Source organism: Neofelis nebulosa, chromosome 7 (genome assembly GCF_028018385.1).
Source record: "Neofelis nebulosa isolate mNeoNeb1 chromosome 7, mNeoNeb1.pri, whole genome shotgun sequence".
Taxonomy (NCBI): Eukaryota; Metazoa; Chordata; class Mammalia; order Carnivora; family Felidae; genus Neofelis; species Neofelis nebulosa.
Window position 1 is genome coordinate 28,880,386 of NC_080788.1, and position 18,034 is coordinate 28,898,419.

The window sequence follows — 18,034 nt, forward strand, 5'->3', positions numbered from 1 at the left end:
TAAATTGGAGGAAGAATAGACTATAACTGTCATTAGTTGGTTTTTTTGGGAAGCAGCCTCCAAGATGGATTTAGACATGCAGATTGCCCAGTGGAAAGAAGGGAAAAGTAGAACAGCCAGAGAGAAAAGTGAGCCTGCAGTATAGGTCAGTGGAATTAGCCCATCAGTTTATCTTATTTGAAGAAATTGGCACAGTTCCCCACACCTTCAGCAACCAACACCCTGATCAGTCAGTGGCCATCAACATCAAGGCAAGACCCTCCACCAGCAAAAGATTATGACTCACTGGAAGCTTAGATGATGGGTCAGCATTTTTTAGCAATAAAATATTTTAAAATTAACATAGATTTAAAAAAAAAATTTTTTTTTTTAACGTTTATTTATTTTTGAGACAGAGAGAGACAGAGCATGAATGGGGGAGGGTCAGAGAGAGGGAGACACAGAATCCGAAACAGGCTCCAGGCTCTGAGTTGTCAGTAGAGCCCGACATGGGGCTCAAACTCACGGACCGCGAGATCATGACCTGAGCCGAAGTCGGCCACTCAACCGACTGAGCCACCCAGACGCCCCAAATATTAACATAGATTTTTAAAGACATAATGCTATTACACACTTAACAGATACAGAATAGTGTAAAAAACATAACTTTTATACAAATTGGGAAATGAAAAAATTAATTTGACTTGCTTTATTGTGAAATTTGCTTCATTGCTGTAGACTGGAACTGAGCCCATGATTATCTCTGAGGTATGCCTGTATAAAAACTTTACCAAAAAGAGTCAGCCCATCATTGTTTAAAACTCAAGTTCATCATGACTGCTTTAATGGAAGAATGTTTTCACTTAATGGGACCAGATCAAAAAAACCTTCACATATCTTACAACTGTTAGGTTATACTGGAGTATTTTCTTGAGACATGGAAGCAGCTGTTCATCTTCTGTCTGAAGGCATCCTCACCAAGACTTCAGAGTAAAGCTCCAGACCTTGGCTATCACCCAGGAGGCATTATTACCAGACTTTGCCATCTGGATGCAGGAAATGCTGATGCTGCAAGATGACTGAGATTGTATCTAAAGGCAGAGGGTCCCTGATGCTCTGAGGATACTTGGGGTTCAGGATGCTTTTAAAAATAACTGATTATATATAACTTTCTTACACCATACACAAAAATAAACTCAAAATGGATAAAAGACCTAAATGGGAGACAGAAAACCATCAAAATCCTAGAGGAGAAAACAGGCAACAACTTCTTTGACCTCAGCCATAGCAACTTACTTGACACGTTCCTGAAGGCAAGGAAAATAAAAGCAAAAATGAACTATTGGGATCTCATTAAGAAAAAAAGCTTCTGCATAGCAAAGGAAACAACCAACAAAAGTAAAAGGCAATCAGCAGAATGGGAGAAGATATTTGCAAATGACAGATCAGATAAAGGGTTAGTATCCAAAATCTATAAAGAACTTATCAAACTCAACACCTGAAAAACAAATAACCCAGTGGAGACATGGGCAGAAGACACGAATAGACACTTTTCCAAAGAAGACATTCACATGGCCAACAGACCCATGAAAAGATGCTCAACATTGCTCATCATCAGCAAAATACAAATCAAAACCACATTGATACTACCTCACACCTGTTGGAATGGCTAAAATTAACAGCTCAGGAAACAGATATTGATGAGGATATGGAGAAAGGGGAACCCTTTTGCACTCTTGGTGGGAACACAAACTGGTGCAGCCACTCTGGAAAACAGTGTGGAGCCTCTTCAAAAAATGGAATTACTGTATGATCCAGTAATAGCACTACTAGAAATTTATCCAAAGGAAATAGGAGTGCTGATTCACAGGGGCATGTGTACCCCAATGTTTATAGCAGTGGTATCAACAATAGCCAAATTATGGGAAGAACCCAGCTGTCCATCAACTGATGAATGGATAAAGATGTGGTATATATAAACAATGGAATACTACTTGGTAACAAAAAAGAATGAAATCTTGCCATTTGCAACAATGTGGATGGAACTGAAGGATATTATGCTAAGTGAAATAAGTCGGTCAGGAAAAGACAGATATCATGTATTTTCACTCATATGTGGAATTTGAGAAATTTAACAGATGCCTATGGGGGAAGGGAAAGGAAAAAAAAGGTTACAGAGGGAGGCAAACCATAAAAGGTTCTTGAATACACGAAACAAACTGAGGGTTAATGGGGGGGGGGTAGGCAAGAGGGAGGGGAAAATGGGTGATGGGCATTGAGAAGGGCACTTTTTGGGATGAACACTGGGTGTTGTATGTAAGTGATGAATCATGGGAATCTACTCCCGAAGCCAAGGGACACTGTATACACTGTATGTTAGCTAACCTGACAATAAATTATATTAAAAAAAAAAAAAGTGGTATATATACCACTTATATATATAGTGTTAAGTCGTAAGTACTAGAGACATGCCAAGAAATCTACAAGGAAAATGTGAAACATTTAAATAGGAAGCATAATTTTATTTAAGATATAACTGGCCAGTTCACACGAATTGCTCAGAATTGTCAATGTATGTGTCAACAGTTGGCCCAAGTGAAGTTGGCTTTTACATTTATTGATATTGATTAAAGCTATTTTCCATTTTGAAACTTCCCAGGCAAATAAAAATACATTTTTCTGACAGCCAAATACAGGACAAACTTAGGGAAGACAGCATGTAAAACTCTATATGAAACACTTCCAGGGGCGCCTGGGTGGCTCAGTCAGTTAAGCATCTGACTTGGGCTCAGGTCATGATCTCTCCGCCTGTGAGTTCGAGCACCACGTTGGGCTCTGTGCTGACATCTCAGAGCCTGGAGCCTGCTTCAGATTCTGTGTCTCCCTCTCTCTGTCCCTCCCCTGTTCATGCTTTGTCTCTCTCTCTCAAAATAATAAACATTAAAAAAATTAAAAACAGAAACAAAAAAAACTTCTGGGGGCACCTGGGTGGCTCAGTCTGTTGAGCTTGTTGATTTTGGCCCAGGTCATGATCCTAGGGTTGTGAGATTGAGTCCCACACCAGGCTCTGTTCTCTGCCTTTCCCCTGGCTTGCACTCTCTCAAAATGAGTAAATAAACTTTAAAAGATTCTCTCTCCCTTTCCCTTTGCCTCTCCCCCATATACACACATTTTCTTACTTTCAAATCAAAACAAAAAAATACTTCTGTGACTGAGTAAAAGAATAGAAGAATTTAAAATGCTTTTTTTAAATAGCAATAATTGCATTTCAAAATGACATAATTCACATAATTCACCATAAATCTATAGCTTATGGTAGGAAATATAAGTGTAAACAGCCTATATACACTTTATTGGTACAATTTTATACACATAAATTTATATACTACCCAATAATCTCCAAAGAAAATACCTACAAATGTACTTGTTTAGACAGCAGACAACAGTTTTCAAAATAAATCAAAATAGAGATTTCCACTCCTCAGCTGCATATAGTGGAATTATATGTATGAAGATCAAATCTGAGGTATATAATACAATAAAGATATTTAACTTTGTTCCATGCCAGCCATGAGTGACAGTGCTAGAGATTCCACTGTGGAAAGAATAAAAATAAGGTTAAAAAAATAGGTTTAAATATTTGAAAATGTCTGAATAAGGCCTCAATGATTTCAGAATTGAAAGTATTTAGACTTTTCTACTTTTAATTAATATATTGATTATTTTAAATGTACAATAAAATGATAATTATTAAATACAAATTGAAAGAGTATGATTTATTTCTATTTCAGATCATTTTAATTTTGAAGACAAAAAGTCTGGGCATTTCACTGAACAAATCACTCTTATCCGCTATGTCACAGAATTTGGAGTCAGTTCATAACAAACTTGCATAACAATCACCCAATGCAAAAATGGACAAATGCATCAATGTTTCCTCTAACACATTTCTAACAGTATTTTTTAAAATGTTCAGCTACTCTTAATTAGTACATTATAATTGGAATACGTAGAAAAAAGGAAGAGATTATACTGTGTACTTTTCCAAAAAAAATAAAAAGGCTGTGTAAAGATGGGAATGCAAACTGGTGCAGCCACTCTGGAAAACGGTATGGAGGTTCCTCAAAACATTAAAAACGGAACTACCCTACAACCCAGCAACTGCACTACTAGGTTTTATCCAAGGGATACAGGTATGCTGTTTCAAAGGGGCACATGCACCCCCATGTTTATAGCAGCACTATCAACAATAGCCAAAGTATGGAAAGAGCCCAAATGTCCACAGACAGATGAATGGATAAAGAAGATGTGGTGTATATATACAATGGAGTATTACCCGACAATCAAAAAGAATGAAATCTTGCCATTTGCAACTATGTGGATGGAACTAGAGGTCATTATATTAAGCGAAATTAGAGAAAGACAAATATCATATGACTTCACTCATATGAGGACTTTAAAATACAAAACAGAGGACTATAAGGGAAGCAAAAATAATATAAAAACAGGGAGGGGAACAAAACAAAAGAGACTCATAAATATGGAGAACAATCAGAGAGTCGCTGGAGGGGTTTTAGGAGGGGGGATGGGCTAAAAGGGCAAGAGCCATTAAGGAATCTGCTCCTGAAATCACTGTTGCACTATATGCTAACTTGGATGTAAATTAAAAACCAGACAGATAAGCTATATTGAAGCACTAGGAAAATACTGTTTGATATGTGACAGATTTTGAACATGTTAAAAACTACAACAAAGTTTCACAGAAAACTAAGCAATTGAGTAAAGGCAATTCTGGGGGGGGGGGGGGAATGTATTAGAAAGAAAACAAAGTACGTTATTTGGTTTATCTAGTCCACAGAACAATTTTTCATGGTCAAGATAAATTCTGGCTTCATTTAACTCAAAATTTTTTTATATAACTACATTTAAAAAATATTTTTTATTAAAATAAAATGCACTGTTTTATCCACTTGAAAAAAAAGACTGTGCAAAGAGCTTTTAGTTTAGATATTTGTTCTACAAATACAAATATCTAGTTCGCCTTTGCTCTACAGATGAAACAGCTCTCTTCTCCCTGTGACACAATCTCTGTGCTTCACACTGCATTCTGAACTGTCATGCTTGCACTTTCCTGTGTAAGAGGCAGTCATGGGAATTTTTCAAATTGCTAAAAAAATGCCTACCTTTTGAAAGGAATAGTTACAAAGGCTACGTATAATTGTAAAGTATGACTGAGATCTATTTTGCCTTCTGCTTTACCTAATAGTGGTTCTAGAAATCCACTGGTAATAACAAATCACATAGTAAAAAGCAGTATCTTTAGTCTCAGTGTTTTACATCTCATATTCACTCACCAACTGTAATTCTGAAAAAACAAGTCAAAGCATGGCACAACTGCTGAGGGACTTTCCAGGTTTGAAATGGTGAAAAGTTGTAATTTTTCATGAGATTAGTACCAAAGCAAGAACATGCAGACTTAGCTACAAGAAAATATAAAAGCAGTAAAAATTATTTTAACATGATATACTCACGATGGGGAAAGGATCCTCTACAGACAGCTTTGTTTAAAATGGTTACAATAAACATATGGCAGTTTTTAAAATCAGACTCCATTTTCTCTATAGATTCCATCCTAGGAAAGAAAGTAAATTTTAATTTAAGTAAGTGCATAAAGTGTTAATACATAGGCTACAAAATATCTTTGGGATAATTTCAAATGTACTTTCGCTAAATTTCCTAAGTCTAAAGATTATAAAATAGAAAATTTCCTGCCCCACTTCAAAATAAAAGCTTTCCAAATGTTTGAAGGAAAGAGTTATTAACACATAAAACTGTGCTGCTGTGGGGTCGCATTGAATTCTGGAGTTGGGATGACTGGGGGTGTTCCCTTTTCTATTACACATTTCTGTATTTTCACTTTTCACAAGCATATCTTCTTTTTGAAACAAAGAATGCATTAAAGATACAAAACCCTGTATTAGAACATACATTAGGAGAGAACGCAGAGGACACTCACATGCCCACATCCAGCTTCAGCACAGCCCAGCCCTGCCATACTGTGAAGCACATTTGAAACATCACAGCCCTTCAGTCATAAATATTTCAGTGTGTATAAAGATAAAACAGCCTTTTAAAACAGCCACAATACCATTTTCTTGAAAATACTTAATGATTTTTTAATATCATCAAATAACCAGTCAGCTTTTGAATTTCACATCGCTTTTGCAATTTTTCACTCTTCTGCTTCAAGTCTGAATCAGAATCAATTAATTTCCATAAACTGTAATGGCTGATATGCTTAAGTCCTCCTCACTCCCTGTTTTTGTCTTCATAATTTACTTATTGAAGAAACGGAAACAGTTCAATTTTAGCCAAGCATATGCAGGAGTGTTATTATTTTCTCCTCCATCTCACAGTGATATGGAAAGAAAAATGTTCTTTACACACTTTGAGACACCCATAATAAAACAAATAAGACTTTTATTTTCATCCTTTTTCATAATATTTCAATTATGAATTTTACCTACACTCTTAGTTTGTTCATACAAAGACTGTAGACACAGCCATAGACTGATACAGCCATAGACTAAGATTTTAAATTAGATCATAAACTCTCCCCTTTTTACTGACTAGTACAAGCTATTATTTCAACAGCCCAGTCAACCAGACTTGTATTTTTATTTCTGAGAAGTAACAGAGGCATCATCATTACATTAATTTTATGAACAAGACAAGGACAAGCTACTGAACTGTACATTCAGGTTAACAGTAGAGGATGGCACTCTACATAGGAAGAGCAAGCTCTGAGCTCTGCAACTGTACTCTGACTTCAGAGCATCTGTCTTTCTATGTGACTCTGGACTATAATCTACCGTAACATTCAGAATTTGCTTTAAAATGATTCAGCAAGTATGAACAGGGGTGTGTGGTAAACGCAAAACAGAACTGGTCATTGCTGGTAACTGCTGAAATGGGGTGATGGGCAACCAGGGTTTGTTACGCAGTTCTCTCTACTTCTGTATATGTTTGAAATTCGTAATTAATAAAACCTATACAAGAATACATGAATGCAACCTAAGAATATTTATTTGTTCTAATTTAAATTTTCATATTTTTCTGGTTTTACTGTTCTTAAAAAACTGCACTTTCTTGATGCTGCCTAGTTACGGTGAACACATTCAATTCTTCCCTTAAATATAAGTGATATATGATATATTGCCAAGATTGAGAAAAAAGGCTCCCAGAATGTATTTTTTTAAAAAAGGCATTTCTTCTTCCTCTCATTAGTGGGGTAGCTCACTGGCTCAGTTGGTAGAGCATGTGACTCTTGATCTCAGGGTCATGAGTTCAAGCCCCATGTTGGGCATAGAGCTTACTTTAAAAAAAAAAAAAAAAGGCTTCCAGAAAGAAGCCAATTAAAAGGGAAGCTGAAATGGTCACAAGCTACATACTTACTGCCATGCCCCTAGGCCTGCTTGCCAACCATCCGCAAACATGAGAGCCAAATTCAGTACCTTCATGATGGCTTCTTTCACAAAACTGACCTGGAGATCAAAGCCACAGAGAGAACACAGGCTCTGTAACTATGTTTGGATACTGACACCAACACTTTAAAAGACTGCCTTGAATCAAATAAAGAAGGGTACTAGGCTCTGAATAAGTGCATTTGGAATCAGATATGGAATCAGGTCACACATCTAATGCACCTATGATACCGGGAGTATTACCAGCAGAGTCTGACTAATAAAGCAAGTGACCATTTAAGTTCACCAACGAAAGGGAGTAAGTAATTCCAATGGCTATAAATTGACTTAACCCCATATATTCTCACTAAGCTGGATGTACTTCCTGACTAAAATACTATTATTCCACAACTGCAGACACAATTTTCCAATTGAATCCAAGCACAGAGCAGGGTGCAGATGATCACAATACAGTTCTCATTTGTTTCTCTCAGGTATAATTTCTAGTAGTATAGTACACATACTTCATTTGACCTGGTCATTTCTTAACGAATATCCTTAAAATTCCAAAATACAGAGACAACCTCCCTTGACCAGCTTCCTTCCTGCCTCAACTGGCCAAATCTGCAGGTGACATCTTATGTACCTTTTCTCTCAGCAAGCATCGATCATGGATGGTGGACAAATATCTATAGTGAATTTTAATCAACTGATCTAAATCCTTGGCTTCCTCGACTTGATGTTGAAACTCTAGTCCTGTACTGTGAAGAATCTTGGAAGAGAAAGATGAAAAGTTTAATCAGCAGACTTCTTTGAGGACTTGTATGCCAGACACAAAACTTACTACCAAACTCTTCTACTCCTCTCAAATTCTTTCTTCAATAATTACAACTGTAAAACTCACAAAGTGCCTTCTTTAAAGGTTGAAATTCTTATCCTAGAATAATGGTAGATGCCAGTCCTTTAGGAAATCCATTTGCATGGTAAATGAATGCCTTACTTTGGACTAGCAGACTGTTTCTGGTGGGGAGGGACAAATGCACTGATTAAAAAAAAAAAAAAAAACAACAATAACAACAACAATTATCAGGTAAATTGAATTTATATGTTTCTTTCTTTTTTTTTTTTTAAAGTCCCAATGTTTATATACTGGTCTTTCTTTAAATGTTCTTCAACTAGAAAACAAGAAACAAATTAAGCAAAAAATTAAACTACCAATTACTCTCAATAATTAAGGGCTTAAGGCTGGCCCTCTGAAGGCCACTAATGCATGGTAAACAGAGAGTACCTCTGCCATGTGCATCATGTCTAAAACACAGGCTTCAAAGTTTATTTCTTTCAAATAAAATGAGTTTCAGAGCTTCTATACCAGAATGACTACAAATTAGTTTTTTAAAGCAACCATTTAAAATCCCAAATGAGGGGGCGCCTGGGTGGCTCAGTCGGTTAAGCGGCCGACTTCGGCTCAGGTCATGATCTCGCGGTCCGTGAGTTTGAGCCCTGCGTCGGGCTCTGTGCTGACAGCTCAGAGCCTGGAGCCTGTTTCAGATTCTGTGTCTCCCTCTATCTGACCCTCCCCCGTTCATGCTCTGTCTCTCTCTGTCGCAAAAATAAATAAACGTTAAAAAAAAAAATTTAAAAAAAAAATCCCAAATGAGTCTGTCTTCCAACAATACTGCCACTATTCAAATAACTGAACACTTCTTCCAGACTTCCTCTAGATCTGGTTTTAAGATGTGTATGAGAGTAGTTTCACTTACTTTGTAATGAGTTGCCTCTTGTTTTTGAGAAAAAAAATAATCTGGCTGCATCTATCTCCTTATATACCACACTAGCCTGACAGATTTTTTGGCTGTTATTAAAATTTGAAGCCATTTTCCAGGGGCAGATCTGTTAACCACTAATAAAGTTTAGAGGGCTATACTACAAGTTCTTTTTTTTTTTTTTTTTTTTTAAATTTTTTTTTTTTTTATTTTTGGGACAGAGAGAGACAGAGCATGAACGGGGGAGGGGCAGAGAGAGAGGGAGACACAGAATCGGAAACAGGCTCCAGGCTCTGAGCCATCAGCCCAGAGCCTGACGCGGGGCTCGAACTCACGGACCGCGAGATCGTGACCTGGCTGAAGTCGGACGCTTAACTGACTGCGCCACCCAGGCGCCCCATAGAGGGCTATACTACAAGTTCTAAAGGCAATTCCAAAAGAGGAGCTCTGGGTATGCCTCTCCCAAGAGGCTGCTGGACAGGAGGGACAGGAGTCTCAAGATACACATTCTGTGGAATGTTTAAAAAAATATTTCCGCCACTGCCATGTTATTTTATGATCAAATATTTCATATGCGCTATTTTCACACTTACAGTCTACAAGTATTTTGTGGGCTTTTTACTTATAAATATATCACAAGTAATCCAGACACAAACCCTGGTCATGATGTAGTTGTGTAAGCTGTTCACAAAGTGCATGAGCTTCACTCTCAAGAGGAACATACGATGAATCTGTTGTCTTACTGTTTCCTTCTGTGGTCCAAATTGAACAGTTGTGTCTTCTTCACATAAAAGTCCTTCTCTGAACTGTGGTTTTCCAGCAGTACTAGTTAGCTCTGTATAAGATGCAAAATCAGAGTAGGTGGGAAGAATATCTACTCAGGCCCCACCCATACCACTGCACAGGGGTGGGACTTCTGGTGTCATCATCAACCCGCAAAGGGCACTCTACAGGAGTCACATCAGGGACCATGCCTTCAGTGTCTCTGGAAGGTAAAGCAGTGAAAAGTTCCCCCTTATCACCTTGATTATCACGGTCATTTAAATTTAAATGCGGGGCGCCTGGGTGGCTTGTCGGTTAAGCGTCAGACTTCAGCTCAGGTCATGATCTCACGGTACGTGAGTTTGAGCCCCGCGTCGGGCTCTGTGCTGACAGCTCAGAGCCTGGAGCCTGTTTCAGATTCTGTGTCTCCCTCTCTCTCTGACCCTCCCCTGTTCATGCTCTGTCTCTGTCTCAAAAATAAATAAACGTTAAAAAAAATATTAAAAAAATAAATAAATTTAAATGCAAAGTCCCAGTAACTTGTCATTAAAAATTTTTGCATAATTTAAGAATATTTATTCTGGCTAAATTCCTAATCAAGTTGCTATATTTCAGGTTGACTGCAGTACTAATTCCCTGGTATTTCATTCAGGGAAGTTAATTCTGACATCTGTAAAACTGTTACTATAAATACTTGTCATCTGGGCACTTGTATATACATAAAAAATGACCAAAGATCACCTACTTCTTTCTTTCAGGGCTAAAATTAAATTATAATTTATCTGTTACAAACAAATCTTACCACCAAATAGTAAAACATCCAGACTATATTTTGCCCATTTTATCTGCAATAAGAGAAGGAACACCTGATTATAAATTTTCTGACATTCCAAACTTATAACAATATCCACAGGCCATGGGATCTATGAAAACAAAAACAGAAAATTAGAGTAGAAAGTAACCTATTACTTGCACCTTATAATTTTAATAGAAAACAATGTTCTTACTAAATGTATTAGCACATACCTTGTAGCTCAAGGTTAGACCATCTAAGATATGAACAGGGAGTTTCTTCTTAGTTGTGTCAACATTTTCATAAGATATAGACAGACTAGGTAAAGAAATTTCAGTTTTAGTTTGTGAAAATTCTATGCTCATATTAAAAAAAAACTCTAAAAAACCACTAGCATTTTACCATTTATTTTATTTACGTATTTCAAAGAAGACATATTTCATAAAAGGAATGCAAATATTTAAATAAAGTCCTATTTTCTAGCCTATAATCCAGAATAAGAATTTGGTTTTAGAAGAGGGGCAAAGTTTTTAAACAATGGGTTTTGCTATGAAAGAGAAGAGACTCTTAAGTGTAGCAAGTTAATTAGGAAAAAAGATGAAGTTGGGGAAGAAAATATAATGGTAATAGGTTGGGTGCTTAATTGTGATAAAATTCAGGCTAAAATTCAGGCTCAGAAGATGGACCCTCTGCTGAAGATAGTGGGGGGGAGGTTGCTCTCCTTGCCTTGAAGAGTGTGTATGCAAGTGTGTCAACAAGAATGGGTCTGCTTCCAAAGCAAAGGTGTTGCACACTGCTTCATCCATTCTTTCCTAATGATGCTTTGAAAGTAGCCCTCAATAGAAATAATCAACAAATATGCAAGGAAATGTCCTTGCACCAGGCACTACGTGGGCACTTAAGTGCCCTTACTCATTTAATCCTCAGAGTAGTCCTGTCAGAAGACTAGGAAATGATGTAACTCTCCCACAATTATAGGGCCATCAAGTGATGAAACTGGGATGCAGACCATGGAAGGTTTAAGTGTACCATGGAGGTGGGGAGGCAGCCTTACAACTAGAGATGGAAAACGTTGCATGTGACTTATAAATTAACCAATTCATTCCATGTCACAGGCACTAGTCAGAATTTTTTTAGCCCATAAATTTGTTACATGTGTATCCACTAAGTATTCAGAAGGCACTAACTGAATACGTTATTTGTCATCACCATGCCAAGCAGGTGAAAGAAAGTCAATCCCTCTCCTCAGAGCCCAGAGCAAATCACAAAGCAGACATAGGGTGCTACACCAATCCAGGCCAGGCAGGACTTTGTAGGAAAGCAGACCATTGCCAGGCCATGCAAATGGAAGTGCACATAACTAGAGGAAGCTATGAAGCAGGGAAAGTATAGCTCTTGGGCAAACCAGAAATATTCTGAATCCCTGAAATGTAAAGTGTGGTAGGAGAGAGAACATGATGTGTCTATATGTGTACACATACTAGAAATGAGGCTGAGAAATGAACCAGACAGTAAAAGCTTGCCCTCTCAAGAGAAGCAGCTCCCTAGACAGATCTCCTTTTGTACCAATGACTTTAACTTAAGAAACAGAAATAGAAATTCCTAAAAGTAGAAAGTAAACTAAAACAAATGAACTTGACCCTACATTAAGTTGGTAGCATAATCACATGGAGAATTATTCCAAGTGACCTTGAAATACAGTATTCTGATGGCTTGATAGTAGAGGAAGAGAAAACAATCACAAGCATTAATTTAAACTCTCAGTGGGCTTGTTGCTATTATTGTCACTTTGGAACTGAGAGAATAAAACCATTGATTATATCAATGTATTAGTAAGCACTCAAGGGAAGAAATACAAAGGAAAATCAAAGAAGTGAAAAATGAATCTTTAATATAAATAGGAAATATCAATATGAGCTTATGAATTTTTCTTCCTACATATTTTCCAGCTCTGTCAACTAAGCCCAGAAGTACTGACAATCCAATACTGATGAACACTCTGGCACCAGATCAAAGGCTTTTTAAGCCATCAATTAAATGGGACTACTGCTCCTAGCAGGAGGTGCATAAGACAAGCCTGGACATCTAGTCCTGAAAGTAAGAATGCTCTCTGAGATTACTAGGGCTGAATGAAGGGTCTCCCTCTGGGTGAAAATGAGACAGTCTGAGCAACAAAAATAAGTGTAATAGACTGCAACATATTAAATACAACAAGTTCATGAGTTTCTGCTGGTAGTGAAAAACAACTTTCTCTAGCTCCCTCTGGGGATTGCTGGGTACCATTTACTTCTTATGGAAAGAATCCAGCTGTTACACCCTGCTTTTACTAACCACATAACTGATGAAAATTCTGCTTTTATAGAAGAATTAAAGGTAATAAGAGTGACAAAAATAAAAATAATCTACTAAGTAGTAGGTTGGGAACTTGGGTGTGGTTGTGAGAGAAAGAATGCTTTGTCTGAAATGTAATGTTAATTATTATGACTATTACTTTTGAAGGACCATTGAGGGAGCTGAGAAAGAGAGCTGAACAGGGACATGGAACAGGAAAAAGGATTGCCAAGCAGCGTACAAGATGAGTCTTTGCTTCACAAAGATTTGATGGCACCAACCCACAGACCTGGGTGAGTTGTTCAGCAGGCATACTGACAGGGAGAAAGGGTTGATTAGCTCCACAGTTGGGGATAAGCTCACCTAACAGTTTGAAAACATACAACTCTGCCCATTAAGTGGTGGAATCTATTTCCCACCACTGAACCTAGCTGGCCTAGGACATGGTTTGACCAACAGCATGTGGTAGAAGTGAAGGTCTATGAGGCCCGGAGCTCAGGCCTCAGCAGGCCCTGAGAATTTTGCTCTTGTTTCAAAACACTGCCTAAGACTCCTATGTAAGAAGGCCAGTGCATTTGGCTGGAGGGTGAGGCCAGTGGGCAGAGAAATTCCACACCCAGTGGCTAACTCCGATGAGGGAGGACATCAGACCCTGACAGTCTACATGGCACCAGCTCATCATCACTTCTTGCTTAGTAGGTTAAGTCATGTAGCTACCTTTGGCCTCAGTTTTCTAATATGAAAAATAATGTTAAAATTCATAGGGTTAGTGTGAGGAATAAATGATGTATGTAAGAATTCACAAAGGAGTTATTACACATGGATTGTTTTATATTATTTAAAATAAAAAGGTGATATATTTTACCGTGAACTATCTTCAGGATAACGTTGTCCTACTGCTTCCTGAAGCTGAACATTAAGAAAAGACACATTCTGCCAGGTTTCCTTTTCTCTTATTTTATCAAAAATTGATGTGTAGAAGTCATACATGGTATCTCCACCTTCCATTAAGAAAAAATTTCTCATGGCCTGCAAGTACTCAACCAATCTAAATGGAGAGAAAATAAGCTACAGAAAGATCTTACACTCATGAGACAGAATTTTAGATCAGTAGCAGATTTTGTATACTACTAATTTTGAAAGAGTTTTACATTCTACATTTACTAAAAACAGAAATACAACAAACAAAAAATCCCAAAATACTAACACCTCTTAGAGACTTTTAAAATAATAAAAATAGTATATGTTTGCCTTTAATAGAAAGAAATGTTACTTTTCTATAACACTGTAGAAAGATGGCCAAAGTAAAAAAAGTGTAACCATCTAGGGGCTCCTGTGTGGCTCAGTCAGTTAAGTGTCCAACACTTGGTTTCAGCTCAGGTCATGATCTCATGGTTCATGGGTTCGAGTCCCACATCAGGCTCTGTGCTGACCGTGCAGAGCCCGCTTGGGATTTTCTCTCCCTCTCTCTCTCTGCCCCTCCCCTGCTTACTTGCGCACACGCAAACTCTCTCTCAAAATAAATAAATAAAATAAACTAAAAAAAAAAAGTGTAACAGTCAGTCCAAATCCTGCTATTCATAGTGAATTTCTACTGTTAATATTTGGGATATTTCTTTCTAGTCTTTTTTTTCTATGCATTTGAAAAAATATGGTTCCCACCATATTATATATCCTTTTTAAGATTTAAGAACATTTTACATTATTTAAAACTCTGGAGAAACATAAACTTTATAAACTTCATACATGACAGATTTGCCATAGCTTATATGGATATGCCATTTTTATGGATATGCCATAATTTAAAGAACTGGTCATCTATTACTAAGTAATTTCATGTTCTTCCCTCTGACAGCAAACTTTCAGATGGGCATTTTTGTGCAACAAGCTTTTTCTGTATTTCTTTTGGGGTAGAGTCTCAGAAATAAAGGATTAAATTTCACAACATAATGGTGTGAAACACAGATGGCTAGTTGATTCTCTCAAAATTATTTATTGCATACTCATTTCCTACTTTATTAAAAATTAACTTGAAACATAGGTTTTAAAATAATTTCAATTGTTCTTAAAGTGCAATAAACTACTGACTACTTCCAAAATTAAACTACTCCTTTATACCTGTAGTCTTTTTTCAGAGTTTGCATGAGGTTTCCACAGCACTCGAGATACTGCTTATCAATATGAGGATAGAGGCACGATCTCAGTGTTAACTCAAAAGTCTGGCATGTCACAGATTCTGATGATCTATCCACACATATATCTTCACCAGCAAACTTCTCATGAAAGTCACTCTGTTCCAAATACAACCTTTAGGATAAAAACGTGAGTCTTTTTTTTTTTTTTTTTTTTTTATGAGCTGCTATCAACAGAATTCCCTTAAAAGCAAAACTCCAGAGTCCCATTTTTACCCTTAGTCTTAAAATTACCAACTATTACAGAAAGAAACTCCCCCCGCCCACCCCAAATATCCTTTAAGTGAAACAGTTTTTCAACCACTTCTGCCTTAAGGGTCAAATACTGAGTAGGTCTTTTTAGCCACTGCGTCTCAGGCAGTATATGAGGTGAATAAGGGCCATTAGACAGTAAGGCATGGTGCGCCTAAAACCACCTAAGGGCCAAGATACATTTTAAGTAGAGTTTGTGTGTGTGTATGTGTGTATGTGTGTGTGTGTGTGTGTGTGTGTGTGTGTGTGTGTATGTGTGACATGCTTGCACAAGACCTAGACTTTCAGAAGTGTCTTCTGTATGAGTAACAGCAACTCCCCATGGATGTAGGACACAAGGTAGTCTATGGACTTTCACAAACAAGGAGGCCAAATTGAACACAGTGCCCTCTTGCATTCCATTCATTAGAAAGGATAAGCTACAAAGGTTTTTATTTTTAAGGTTGGAAAGCCCTAACTAGCAGAAATTAACAGTTACTAAATACTGCACAGATTCTGCCATTTCAATTATCTAAAATCTTGCAGGTATGTATCACCTTGCAAAGTTAATTGCCAGCAGGGGATCGTGAACATCATCCAGTTCAAGATGCCTTTCAGCAATGGACTGCATCTTAATTAGGTTCTCTTTGGTAGCCTGCTGCTCAGTGAGGACCTGTGCAGTGGAATCTTCTCCATGTCGAAGACGCGACTGTACAGATTCCAGAAACAGGGTATACAAGCTTTTTCTCTCTGCATCTGAAACAAAGAAATATGTTTGGTGAACTATATTCCTGTAAATAATATTAAGTAGCATTAGGTAGTTTTATCCTAATATAGTCTGGTATTTTTCCTTTGGCCTATGAGAGTTTATCCCTGTTTCTTTACTTCCACAGTACAGTACAACTAAATACTTTTATACCCTGTTAGATAATTGCAAAGTTCATAAACAAAGTATGAGCTAATTTTTTCTGAACAGAGTAACACCCTAAGTAGGGTGCTTAAAAGTTAAGTTACCACCATACTGGACAGCACTATAATACTTATAAGAGTCATAATTTCATTGGGGAAAACACTTTTGACAGTGGTCCTGAAAGCTCATTACATTTTATTATTCAGTCAAAAAGGAAATATTCCACAAAATGAAAATATTATTTAAAGTAAATACAACAATTCAAAGTAATGTAACATTAAGGTGATTTAAAAACAATTAAGGCTATATACACCTTTCAAATCTTTTTAGTCAGTTGTTAAAAGTTGAAGTATTTGCTTAAATTGTATCAAAAAAGGCCATAAATTATATCAAGATTTTCTTGAAATCTATGATCAAGTCTAAACTGCTAACCAACAAATTCATATCTGCCAGGGTTTACATTTATGTCCTCAACAGCTAAACGCTGCACTGCATTAAGAAATGCTAGAGATTTATTTTTTAAATGACCAGTTCTAAGGAATCCAGACTAAGGAAAAAGCATGTGGAACTTAACATCACTGCAATCACTGCCTTTGAAACAGTGCTAAAAGTTTCCACCGAGGATAATCTTTTCAATTAGGAGCAGTAACAAGGTGATAATTTCCATGAAAGTAAAAGGCTTTGATAATTTTCAAACTACAAAATAATTACATATTTCAGGATGACAAAAATGAAGACAGAGTAATTGCCCGAATGCTGAGGGATACATGGAAAAGGAACCTGCTACCTCTGGCTGTGTCCTGGCACGTGGTGCTCTTTGCACATTGCAGGTTCTTCAGCAGCTGCATTGACTTGCCAGCCATAATTATCTGCTTAAGGACAGGTTTGAGGAAGGACACCATGGTATGCTGCCTGCTGGAGGGCCCCTGGTCACTGCCAGAACTTGCACTAGCATTATCACTCATTTTTTCTTCATTTTCTGTCTTTTCCGATACGCTGTATAGTGTGTAAGTTGCATACCAAAAGTCTCTGTGATTTACTGGAACATTTTTGTTTCTATAGAGATTCAAAAGAATTTTAAACTTCAACTTTACTTCCTTAAAAACAACAGTGTATCTGTTTTAGCTTAGGCATGTTGTCCAGACATTCCAAAACACAATAATATCAGTTATTAGTAATATGAAGCAATCTTCAGGCAAAATGGGGCAGAGGTTTTATCTGACTTCAGTTTAACAGAAAAGTGGATGAATACTCTGAATGACACAGGTAAAATTTAAGTAAAAAGTTGTGGGGAATAAGCTTAGAAATTTCCTGGGTTTATACCAATGGGTTAACAAGGCATAAAGAATTACAAAGCCATAGGATGCTCACACCTTGGTTTGGGTAAACAAGATTAGGTAAATACGTATAGAGAAGGTGGGGCAGAAGCCCCAATATAGAACATATGAAATAAACAAGATTAGATATTCAGGGTGGAAGCACCCCCCCCCCCCCCCCCCCCCCCCCCGGTTTAGTACTATAGCAGAAAGCTGCTTTCACAGGAGGAAAGGAACACGTTAGGTAAACAGATAAATTGGGCTACAGACTGTTGGGCTGCAGCTGAAGCAGCC

General features: G+C 37.3%; 1 protein-coding gene across 9 annotated transcripts in view; it reads right to left on the bottom strand.

The window, feature by feature from the left end:
* Positions 1-673: 673 nt before the first annotated feature.
* The window catches only part of TUBGCP5 (tubulin gamma complex component 5), a 68,308-nt gene continuing 50,947 nt past the window's right edge, over positions 674-18,034 (bottom strand). For 6 of the 9 annotated variants that reach the window (XM_058736928.1, XM_058736927.1, XM_058736931.1 and 3 more), the window contains 11 exons: positions 17,212-17,480; positions 16,072-16,270; positions 15,210-15,398; positions 13,957-14,139; positions 10,994-11,078; positions 10,770-10,890; positions 9,862-10,040; positions 8,089-8,214; positions 7,435-7,523; positions 5,511-5,611; positions 674-3,574 (listed from right to left, as the gene is read on the bottom strand). In XM_058736928.1, the coding sequence (XP_058592911.1) occupies positions 3,528-3,574; positions 5,511-5,611; positions 7,435-7,523; positions 8,089-8,214; positions 9,862-10,040; positions 10,770-10,890; positions 10,994-11,078; positions 13,957-14,139; positions 15,210-15,398; positions 16,072-16,270; positions 17,212-17,480 (1,588 nt within the window). In that variant the 3' untranslated portion in view covers positions 674-3,527. Of the gene's footprint in view, positions 3,575-5,510; positions 5,612-7,434; positions 7,524-8,088; positions 8,463-9,861; positions 10,041-10,769; positions 10,891-10,993; positions 11,079-13,956; positions 14,140-15,209; positions 15,399-16,071; positions 16,271-17,211; positions 17,481-18,034 lie in introns of those variants that run through there. The other 3 variants (XM_058736930.1, XR_009263944.1, XM_058736935.1) reach the window with 3 other exon arrangements.